The sequence below is a fragment of the Delphinus delphis genome, chromosome X (genome assembly GCF_949987515.2).
Source record: "Delphinus delphis chromosome X, mDelDel1.2, whole genome shotgun sequence".
NCBI classification, from domain to species: Eukaryota; Metazoa; Chordata; class Mammalia; order Artiodactyla; family Delphinidae; genus Delphinus; species Delphinus delphis.
In genome coordinates, this window is record NC_082704.1 from 41361864 (window position 1) to 41374013 (window position 12150).

At 43.2% G+C, this 12150-nt stretch overlaps 1 protein-coding gene across 1 annotated transcript; it reads right to left on the bottom strand.

Annotated features, from left to right (window-relative positions):
• Positions 1-2716, bottom strand: RPL36A (ribosomal protein L36a). Its single transcript, XM_060002500.1, has 5 exons — positions 2606-2716; positions 2085-2190; positions 1817-1884; positions 384-506; positions 1-76 (listed from the first exon to the last, which is right to left on the bottom strand). The coding sequence occupies exons 1-5, from the start codon at positions 2714-2716 to the stop codon at positions 56-58; spliced, it is 429 nt and encodes a 142-aa protein (XP_059858483.1). The 3' UTR covers positions 1-55.
• Positions 2717-12150: the final 9434 nt, after the last annotated feature.

A 12150-nucleotide genomic window follows, 5' to 3' on the forward strand; every position in this document is an offset into this window, starting at 1 on the left:
CGAAGTAAACAATCTCAAATGTTTATTGCTTTCATAACAAAACAAAATATGAAGCTCAGAACTGGATCACTTGGCCCTGTAACAGAACAGGAAGAAAAATGGTGAGTTTTTGTATTTTGCATAGAACCTTTACTCCATCAAGAACAGCGTCTATTCCTAAAGGGATCACCATCCTTTATTAAGGCCAGTCTTCTCATTCTCCCCTTCCTACTCATGTCAAAACCAACACCAAAATACTTTGAGCTATGGATCTAGTTGAGTTATTTTCAGAGGATTGCCCCTGATCTTGACGCCACAAAAATGAGTAGGCAGAAATGTTCACCTCTCTCAACATAATAAAGCCATAGAGAAAATATTGCACCTTCCACCCCATAATTATCTACCTTTCTCTTCTTATCTCCTCCCAGCTCAAAATGCTTGCATCTCTTAATAGCCAGCATTCTCTTAGATCTGCAGTTCGGCTCAACACATTCAAGCCTCAGCACAATCTTCTTTGTAGTTTTAGCCTGGAAAATAAAATTAAGTCAAAGCCTTCATAAATCACTACAGAAAATCTTTCTTCAAAAATATGACTGTTGGGTCAAGTACTACTTAAGGCAAAGCTCTGCAAAGTTTAAGAGTTGTGACAATCTGTTTTCAGCTATAGGGAGAAAACAGAAATGTGAAAATCAGTGTATTTAAGAGAAAATGGTGGCAGATTATCTAATTGAAATCAAGTTCTCCATTCATATCAAACATCCTAGAGGGCTTCTTATCAAATAGGCATTCATCACACCACCCTGGCCTTTCAGCTCTACGTAGTTAAGTATTCCACACACCCAAAAATGGGTCAACTGAGTCCATGCAACTATGAAATAAACACAACTTTCACAACCCATTTAAATAAGAGTTAATAAATACTACTTAATATCTATTCTCCAGAGACTACCCACAATTACATCTAGGTTTTATGTGCATTCAACTGTATTATTTAACTCCCCACAAATACTCAACTTCTAAAGCCTGCTCCTGTAGTTAGAATTCTATTCTTTAAAGTTCTCAAAAGAGCAGAAACCTAAGTACAATGTCCCTATCTCCTAAACAAGTTACCCAAATCTGAAAAGGCATATCACCACCTAGTGATCAAACCATTTATTGCACCTAAATGACCACTAAAATCACTCCTGAATACTTTCTGTAACCAGGCTGAATGAGGACCTAAGTGCCAAAAGAAATGCTATGTTCGTGGGAAGGCTATGCTCCAAGCACTGTATACTTTAGGGGGTAGACAAATCACCTGAGGTGGAACAGAAACTCAGAAATTCAGCCTGAGACCAACAGGGAATTCAGGAAGCCAGTGGAAGACCTAAATAGCTATTTTAAAGAGCTTTAAGACTTCATGAGTTAGGTAGCAGACTGACTGTAGACTTCTGAACTGAGAAGCAAAATAAGAGAACAATTCTTACTGCAAGCATGAGCTAAGGATTCGTTAGGACATGGCAACGGATAAGGAAGAGGGTGAAGAAAAGGATTTATGGGTGTCCTCAAACTTCAGTCCTGAGGAAGGCAGGGCACATTCCTTGATGTTTGCCTCTTCAAAAAGAGGACAAAAAAATATAAAACAATGAGGCAGTGCAGTATTGTAGACTGGAGTGAGACCTGGATTGCACTTCCAGCTCCACTGCCTACTAGATGTATGTCTCTGCAGGTAACTAAGATAACTTCACTGAAACTATGAAAACACATACCTATGTTGTAGAGATGTGTGGGCTAAAAACAAATGGGAAGTCTCTGCCACAGTAAGTGGGAAGCATATCAAACAGTGACCACTACAAACCTTTTTCCGGAAAATCGGCTTAGTCTGCCCACCATAGCCACTCTGCTTCCTGTCATAACGCCGCTTTCCTAGGAGAATGAAAATTATTTGTCAGGGTTTATCAAACATAACAAATCACAACCGACAAGTGGAAGTCTTCTCAGCGGTTTTATCTTGGGCTTTCCAGCAGAAATATCAATGCCCAAGTGGGGAAGGGAGGGAGGACTGGGCTCGTGTATTATATAACACAAATGCCGCATTAAAACCAAATCACGTATGCCCATCTTACCCTGGGCATACAGAGAATCCTTGCCCTTCTTGTACTGTGTCACTTTGTGGGGTTGGTGCTTGCCGCACTTCTTACAGAAAGTCCGGCGGGTTTTAGGAACGTTCACCTAGTAAATAAACCGTTCAGAACGCGCAGTATTATCAGACCAGCCGCACAAAACGCCCGACCCGACCCAGCTAAAGCTAAGGCATCCCACGAGGACTAAACTCTCAAACTCGCTAACACACAACGCTGACTGGAAGGTGGTCCGGCCCCATGTGCTTCAAATACAGCGGCCTCCGCCGAGCCCAAACTAAAACGAGAACATATTCACTTTACCGCTGGCTAAGTCTACCTCTTTGACCCCATCACTTCAGTTCCTGGCCCCGAAGCCCGGCCCCTTTGGGCTCGACCGCGGCAACACTGAGTTTCTTTGGTACAACGAGTCCACGTAGGAGCCTGGACGCATCCCGGGAAGGAACCATCAACCGGGAAGTAAAGATTAAACTGGATGTTGCCTGGCCGCCACCCCAAGCTCCTACCATGTTTGCGAGCGCGCTATCGGCACGGAAAGAGAGAGGCCTGGCCGGAAACGGAAGTATATAGGAGGTTTCTGGTCGCGCTTCCTCATGGGAGTCGGTGGGAACGACCATAGAGTTTAAGGCTCTGTGCGCCGCGCCCTCTGGCGGCTGAGAGGACTCGATTCAGGATCGCGGGCGCAGGCTTAAGGAAGGGCTCCGGCTGAGGCTGATCCACTCTCTTCAACTTCCACCCGCCTCCCTCCAGCTTTGCAACTTTTCCTCACTTCATCACTTTTGGTGGATACTGCTGCGTAGCACCGTTAAGTGAAGGAAGCAGTGCTCTTCCCAGACCATCTGGCCTCCGTGTGCCTCCCGAGGGAAGCCAGGACTAGGGTCGGTCAAGTGGAGGAGCCCTCCACCTCCATATCCCATTCCCGTTCTACTTCAAGGACACTGGGAACAACATCTTTCATAGTGAACTGCTGGTTCACTGAAGGCTTGGAGGGAGCCAGTGCTCTAGTTTATCTATCACATGGCTAGTTGTTGCATTCCACAGATGTTTATTGAATGCCTATTCTGTGTTGGCCACTGTTCTAGGGGAGGGACACAGTAATCAAATAATCAATGTCATAAATGTATAATTACAGACTAAATACTTTGTCAGAAAGGAACAGTGTTCAGCATTAAACAGCCCCCTTTTGTCGAGGGAGCAAGTTGGCTGACCTAGGTTCTGAAAAGTGAGGATGAAATTGTTCAGCTCCAACAATAGCAATAACCAGGCCAAAAGATAGGAAGTATCCAGCATTTCTTCACTTCCCTGCATACCTGGCAGAAGGCATGTGCTAGGTTTCAAGAGAGTCCAGCAGAGAAAGACTGCAGGGTACTGAGCATTTTAAATGAATTGTCCCATAAAATTCTCACAGTAATTCTAAGAGGTAGGTGATACTATTATTCCCATTTTACAGATGAGGAAATTGAGGCCATAGGGTGTTAAACGATTTGCCCAATGCTGCTAGTATTTAGTGGAGTCAGGATACAAACACGGGTGATCTGACTCCAGAGCTTGGGTTCCTTTACCATTATATGACATGATTGTGTGGCCTGGTAATTATAATAGCTAACAATTATTGAACAATTATTATATGCCACGTATTTTCCTAACTACCTTACATACTACCTCTTTTAATCCTAACAACCCAAGTGGTATGTACATTTATTAGTGTTTAACAGGCGAGAAAACTGAGGCATGAGAGGCCTTAAATTCACTTACCCAAAGTCACACCAGTGGTTATTTTGTGGAGCTGGAATTTGATCCCAGGTAGTTTAACACCACAGCCTTGCACTTAGCCACAAATCACACAAGGGAAGCAGGAGCATCTGCAGGGTTGAGGATGATAAGGAGTCAGAATTGGGCAAGGACTCAGGAGGAGGTGTCAGTGGATTAGGGCTAAGGAACCATGACAACTTGGGGTCTCCTGCTTGCATAACCCTCCAGAAACACCCATAGGTTCAGAACTGACTCTCTGATCAGCTCTATTTTGTTGGACGGTCTCTGGGAATGAGATAATAAAAACATTACCACTGCCTGCTACATTTCCTAAAAGTTTCTTTGCCAAACAGCCAGGCTGTAGGCTCAGACCATTTCCTTCTTCTCTCCAGGCTGTTACACCGTCTTACTGGGCTTTGAGGAGTTTCTAGAGGTTTTTGATGTTAGTAACATGGAAATATGAAGACAGTGAACATGGCCCCTCTTAGTCTAATCAACCTTAGTTCTTTCTATCACACCTTTATGTGGCATGGCTTTGGTTTAGATTCCTTCACCAATCCTGGTCTCTGGTTTGGACATGCTCCTGCTTATTGATTTCCCCTAAGATGAGGAACTCAGAATTGAACACAGGACTCTACATGTGGCCTGGCCTTGCAGAGTAAGTGGTTGTTCACTTTCCTATGTCTAGATATTGGCACTATTTGGGTGCAGTCCTTCCATCACCTGGACAAGTCTGTGAGGAGAGTGCACATGGGCAGAGGGTGAAGACTCGCCTAGTTTTACTTTCCCCTCTCCCTTGTCCTGCTCTCCCTTGCCTAGATCCCCCATCAACGCCAAGTCTCCACCCCCAGAAGGACCTTGAGAAGGAACAGGGCATGTGACAACAAGTAGCATCTGACTGATGAAAAGGGGAGGGAAGGCAAATGTCTGTGACCAACTCTCAGGCAGGTCACTGGAGCAGCTATTCAGAGGTGACTAGTGAAAGGATATAAATTGTCAATAAAATAGGGAGATCATACAACACTTGCTGCCCCTTTATCTTGTGTGGACGTGAGGATTAACTAGTCTACTCTCCTACAAAATACTTTAAAAAATATATCCTGTTCCCTTAAAAATTCTGACGGACTTCTTCTAGTGGGATTTATGATCTGTTCCTACATACAGCGCCTGGGGCAAGTAAATATGGCAGTGGCTGATGTGTCAAGATGGGCAAGCAGATCAGTCACCAGGGGCTCTGTGGCCATCCTGGTCTACATCCAGTACTGTCTGCATTTCCTAGGAGAGTCCTCTGGGAGAAGATCGCTGCTAGAACATAGGCTAGGAGGTGGCTGATGAAACATTTAGGTTTCAAGTAACACACCTAGTCTAGTTTATTATTTTACAAGATTAAAGAGAAAGTTGTAAATTAAGAGTGAATCCTTGAGGCCGAATCTAAAATGGAGAAAATCAACATCCACAGAAAACGGGAAGGATACAAGTCAGTATGTGGGCTTACATTCGGACATTTTTATCTGTAGAAAAAATGCTTTCTTAGAAAATGACTCAGCAGGGGGAAGTCTTGTCTCTACCTCTGTCAGGATTTGTACTTTGGGGTCCCTTCGTGAACACTCTCCATCCTTCACTAGCAAGTTCAACCGTGTGGCCTTGAGTCTCTGCCTTAGAGGATATGAGAAGCTAAAGACGCCCTTCCTCGCCAGTCCCTTTGTTTTGTCTCCACATGTTTGCATTTCTCCTCTTTTCTGTAAGTCTCCACTGTCCTTTAGGAATGCTAGCCCTTTACCTCGGGGAGGTCGGCCTGAGGACGTGTCTGCTCAACCCAGCCCAGTCTAGAGTCTCAGTGGCCCCAGTAATGTTGAGGAGGGTTCTTTCAGAGCAGACTCAAGAAGTCCCAAGCAAATGAAGGGCGGGGACAGCTGGGGCGGGGAGTGGAATAGGGACAGCAGCAGGGAACCAGATACCATGCTGCTGAGAAGAAGAAAAAAAAGACATTGGTTTAAGTCAGGAAACAAAAAAAGGGAACTGAGTGGCTGTGAAAGGGTGGGGTTTGCTCAGACTGTCCTTCCTCTCTGGACTGTAAGAATATGTCTCCAGGGCCAGTGTCTTCTGAGATCGAGTCCCACCTTCAAAGTCCTGGCATCTCAATGCATCCGGGAAGCTACCTGCATTAAAGTCAGGACTGAGGTGGGTCTGGGGCATGGCAAGGGCTGGGCAGCAGCAGCAAGTACCTTTCGTGGGACCTTGGGACCCTTGAAGGCCAGATAGAAAGCGTGGCTGGTGCCATGTAGTCTGCTGGAGGAGGAGGCTGACAGAGGGTGGGAGTGTCATCAGCACAAGGCCCTGACAGTCTCTTCAGATGATCAGAAGGGGCTGGAAGGGTCCTCTCTGAGGAGGTTGTGGGGGGAACTAGAAGAGAAAAAAGCGCTATGAGGTGACCATCTGAACAGGTAGCAGATGTTGGAAAGAGGCACCTCTGCACAATTTGGCAGAAAAGTAAGATTTATTGCCGGTGGCAAAATAAGCCAGGATAAAAATAAGCCCTCTGGTCAAATATTGCCGGAAGACCCAAAATGGATATGTGTGTCAATGAGACCCTTAGAAGAAGGAATTTTTAAGAGGCAGATTGTCTGAGAAAATGGTCAAAGCTCACGTGCCACAATAGGCTTTTGAGCTCTGTAAGCTAAGGAAAGGCGAAACCAGGGTGTAAAGCCTCAGGCTACATCGAGCCAACATTGCTGGGATCAGAGCTGGCTTGTTGGAAGGACTGTGTACGCCAACCTCGTGGTAACAGTGGATAAGAGGCTGGGCCAGAAAAAAGCAGCCTCAGCCTCAGCCCAGACAGTGTGGCCAACCCCTGAGGTCGCGGGGAAGCTTTTTCCTATTACCATTGCCTGCCATGTGCACGGCTCTCTTTTCTCTAGGCTTCATCATTTTCTTCTCTCCTTTGCTCTCCTCTCCTCCTCTCTATCCTCCTCCTTCCTCTACCTGTATCCCCTCTTCTTTATCCCCTCCTTTATTTTGTTCATTACCATCCCTGAAACAGAGTCAGTGCTTAATAAATAATTGTGGAATTGCATTGAATTATTCTTGCCCCTTTCTTCCCCTCCTGTTTTCCCTTTTCCCTTTCCCCCTACTTGCCTAGTGCCTTCCTCATAGTATTGTTGTGAGCAGTAAGTGTGTTAATCTATGTAAAGTAGTTAAAATAGGGCCCAGCAATAGTCAGTGCTCCTATCTCACTGTTTGCTATTATTATTATTCTGCCTGAGACCTGCCAAGGTCCCCAGAGGACCTGCCTAGAATAAATAGTGTGGCATTTAAAATAAAAGGGATTGCTGGGCCTGACCAAGACATCCTTGGGTGAGCTGCTGGACCTCCAAATGGAATCCTTGTCCAGTTTCCTGGCCACTCAGCTCTCCAAGCTCAAAGTCTCTATCTCATGCTGTTTGTTTCCAGAGGCAGGGCAGCAGCAAAGCCCAGAGGCAGGGGTCTATACAGCTCAGGGGTTATCTTCTGTGCTGTTAGTTGTGTGCTGGTTCTGCTCCTTCCCCCATTTTGCATGCCAAGCCCCTGACCAAGGGTGCTACAGCTGCTTGGAGCCTCAGATATTTGATAAAACAATGTCACCTACCAAATAAGCCACAAAATGCAAATAGCCTAAACAATCTAATGCATTCTACTGAAACAGGATCCCTTAGTGTTAGCCCTGTCTGGTCTATTCTGACCCCTTTTATATTCAGAATATTTAAACTATCTGCTTGCATTAAAGTCCAAATTCCTGTGGCTTATGGCTAGTGATGTATTTGTTTAGAATCTTTCGTAAACGCCTCATGTTGAGAACTAGTGCAACTTTCCATCCACTTCTAGGGTCTTGGTGCAATGTAAAATTATCATCAGTATGATTTACTATTTCCATTCGAGCAAATTTCCTATAGAGAGTTTCCTTTCGGTGGACTAGACCCATACCAGGAAGTGACTTAGGTATAAGGGGAAGATATGGCTTTTGAAAACCAGTTTGGGTGTTCTCCGAAGAGTCATCAGATGCCTGCTGCTTTTTGCCCATGGATGCCATGCCGATATCCGATTTCTATCTCCTGCGAATAAGGGAGAGCTAGAATTTTCAGTGAGGCAGTGCTCAGTAAGAAGCTAGAGACAGACCTTGACCTAATTCACTCTAAAGCTGCTGGGTTATGCAAATGAAGCCATCAGGGGAGGGGGATAGAGAACTCCTCTGAGGACCCTGAAACAAATGGGCCACGTGTCACTTTCAGTTTCTCTGGAGATTCCTGTGCACTGACTGAGGGTGTTGGGAGAGCATTCGAAACACAAAAGCCTTGATCCCAGGCTTTCCACCTCCCTCTCGGAGAGCCATCGCCACATGCCTTAGGGTTAGCATCAGTTAGCTGAACTTCAAGGAGAAGCTCTACTCACTGCCTTGACTCCCAGAAATGAAAATGAACTATAGTCTATTAACTCATCCTTACATATCTGTCTGTAATAGAAACAGTAAAAAAAAAAAAACTGATTAGAAGTGGAGCAGAAAAGAGACAAAAGTGTGGGAAAAGCAGGCTCTCCAAAACTGCTATTTGGAGTGGAAATTGGTTACACTGTTTCGGGAAACTATTTTGTCAATATATTTCAAAATTCAAAATGTACAAACTTTTTGACTTGGTAAATGATGCTTATATAGAGATCCTAATATCATGGGAAAATAATCAGGAGTAACATTAAACAAGAACTTTAGATATTTTGAGGACAATATGTGTTGGATGGATGGATGGATGGATAGATGGATACTTAGACAGATAATGTTAAGAAAAATAAGCAAACTACAAATAGTATGTGCAATATGATCTCAAATATAGTCAGAAAAATGCAGAGAAAATGAATGGAAGGAAATATGCCTAATATTAATGTCTCTGGATAATGAGCTTATAATTGATGTTTTCTTTTTAATATTCCTGTACTTAAAACATTTTCTATAATGAACATGTGTTATTGTGATATTGACGGAAAAAAATAAAAAGTTTAAGCCAGGGAAAACAAAAACTAAATTGAAAAAGAAGGCCAAAGGGTCACACAAGTCCAGAGTGAAAGACAGACAACCCAGCAGTCACCCTCAGAGCAGAGGAACAATGCTGAAAGTATTATCACCAACCTGATGCTCAGTGTAAACTTGCAGATTCGCTATCTGGCACTCCTTTCATCATTACTTGGCCAGAATCTATTGTCTCTAGTGCAGGGCAGAAGAGATGACAGACCCAGAAGTTTCCAAAACCACAGAAGAAAATTGTAAAATGTTAACAACATGAAATGCTGAAGAAGACCAGAGCACCAAGACCTCTTAGAAATTATTACAGTAGATGAGAATTTCCCTGGTTAGCCAGCAGCCAGAAAACTGATTTTGCTGGAAGTCTTCACCACAAATTTGGGCACGTGTAGCATTGACCCTGAAACTTATCATGAAATAATTAGCTTTCATTAGGGCCTGAACAGAGCTTTTAGGAACTTAACAAGAGTAATTATGGCTCTTTGTTGCTATGGGTATGATATTTTAATGACGACTTCTCTTCTGGTTCCAAGACTGGGGAATTCTCAATCAAAATCTCAATCAAAACCTGAAAGATGCTTCTTGGGCTTGAGAAGAGATTTTTAGTAGGCCTATCAGTTATACTCTACTCTAATGAGAGATCATTGATAAGTCTACCAGATTTCATAGTAAAGCCTCAGGAAGATGGGACTAAAAAAGGAACAAGGGATTACACGAAGTGCATAGTCCAACACATAAGCCGGACCTGGGTTTGCCACGTTGTCTAAGTAACTGAGAATTCATTCTGAGAGTGGAAAACTATGACCACATGTACAAGATTGTTCATGGTAGCATTATTTATAATTGAAAACAAACAACCTAAATATCCATCAGTAGGAGAATGGATAAATAAATTGTGATATATTCATCATATAGAATACTGATACATATCAAAATGAATTAAAATGTATGAACTAGAGCTGCCAAGATAAATAAATCATAAGAAATGAGAAAAATTGAGAAAAAAAGTAAGATGCTGAAGATTATGTAACACATATTAAAATGTGAAACATGTAAACCAATACTAAATGTCTTTTTTGGATACTTACATATGTAGTAATTATATAAAAACATGCCTAGGAATGATAAATGCCAAATTCCAGATATTGGTAACCTCTGTGGAGGGAGGGAACTAAGATTGTGGAAGAGTACACAAAGGTGTTTTGACTGTATGGATAGTATTTCATTTCTAACAAAACACCAGAAACAAAATGGCACAATGTTAGGATTCTATAGAGCTAAGTGGTGAGCACATGAGTGTAATGTTATTCTCTTTACTTTCTGCCTATTTGCAATATTTCACAATATAAAAGACAGTACATTCAAGCAAACTTTTATATTCACAGTAAGCAATAACAACCCTAGAATAAAGGGTTGGTGTTCCACCTAAACACTTTGCTTTCATCCCATTAACAACGAAAAATCCTGAAGGAAAAAGCAGCTGGCAGCTCTAGAAGTCGACCAGTTAAACAAGATCTCCTTATAGAGGATTTAAAGGAAAATGTAATAAAACATTGGCAGAACTGAGAAGAATCCTCATGTGGGAAAAAGTACTGTTGTCAGTTAAGAGAGACATATCATCCTTTCTAGCCAGAGGAATATTGCAGAGGAAAGTGCCCCTGGATCCTGAATTCTCTCTCACTTATCCCCTGTACTTAACCACCATTTCCTCCTTTGCCAAATGTTCTTAGAAGATGGAGAGGGGTCTCTCCCCAGTGCTCTTTGCTGATAGCCATGGGGAATAACAGGGTGCTGAGGTGGATGGCATCACACTTCGTTGAAGGCAAAAAAAAAAAAAAGTCCCTCTGGGAGGCAATGAGGTACAACAGAAACAACGAGGGTGTGGGGTCACAAATGGATAAGGTTGGGCCAGTCACATAGCCTCCATGAGTCTCATTTTCCTCATCTGTTTGCCGTGAGGAATAAATGAAAGAATGTGTGTAAAATGTCTGATGGATGGACTGCACTGGGAGAAGCATGAGTTCCCTTCCATTCCCCTGGGGAGAAAAGGGAAAGGCTAGAATCTTGCTGGACAATTATGTAATGCTTTAAAGGAGAAATAAACACAAAACGCAGCTTATTGGATATTTTGGCTTAATAGTTATTTGAACCATGACTGACTATTTCTAACTAGCTTCTCCTGGACTCTTCCCAGTCATAGACAGGCTGTGTCATTTTCTGATTTTTCTCTGGTGTTGTCCCTAATAGTGTTTTGTTTTGTTTTATTAATAATAGCCAATTTTTAAAAAAATAAATTTATTTATTTATTTATTTATGGCTGCGTTGGGTCTTTGTTGCTGCACGCGGGCTTTCTTTAGTTGCGGCGAGTGGGGGCTACTCTTTGTTGTGGTGCGTGGGCTTCTTATTGTGGTGGCTTCCCTTGTTGTGGAGCACGGGCTCTAGGCGCACGGGCTTCAGTAGTTGTGGCACACGGGCTCAGTAGTTGTGACTCGCAGGCTCTGTAGTTGTGGCGCACAGGCTTAGTTGCTCCACGGCATGTGGGATCTTCCCAGACCAGGGCTCGAACTTGTGTCCCCTGCATTGGCAGGCAGATTCTTAACCACTGCACCACCAGGGAAGTCCCCCTAATAGTGTTTTATCTTAGCATGAGCAAAGATAGGAGCCAAAGGTGGTTTAGTTTACCGATTCTGCAAGTGCTATTTACATTAACTCCTTGGCATAGTGCAGTTTGTAAAGTGGCTGAACTCTTACTACTAAGCATTCTTTTTTGGAATTCTACTGCTCCACAAAGAGCTGTGAGGCTGCAAAAGGTGGCCGTGTGAAAATCTTTGCATTTGTAGTTTAATAAAGAGAACATTATAACACTGGAACTTTATATTTTAAATGAAGAGCTCTGTGTGTGTCTCTCTAGTCTTTTTTCTCCTCCTCTTTCTTTCTCTATGTGAAGTGTGTGTGTGTGTGTGTGTGTGTGTGTGTGTGTGTGTAATATTCATGTCACTTCCGTTTCCACCCCCAACCCCACCACTTGAGTGAGGTGCAGGGTCAGCCCTCACTGTGCATCTTTTGTGGTCAAATTGACTCTGTGGGCTGCTGAAATTGTTAGAAAAAAATTAGGACCTTTCACAATAAGTACCCAAAGAAGCTGCAACTATCCTCTAAAGCAGAGTGTCCATTACACACCAACCTTCAGGAAGACATAAAAGCAGATGCCTCTCCTTTCACATTAGTGGTGGATGGACTAATGGTGACTAAGGA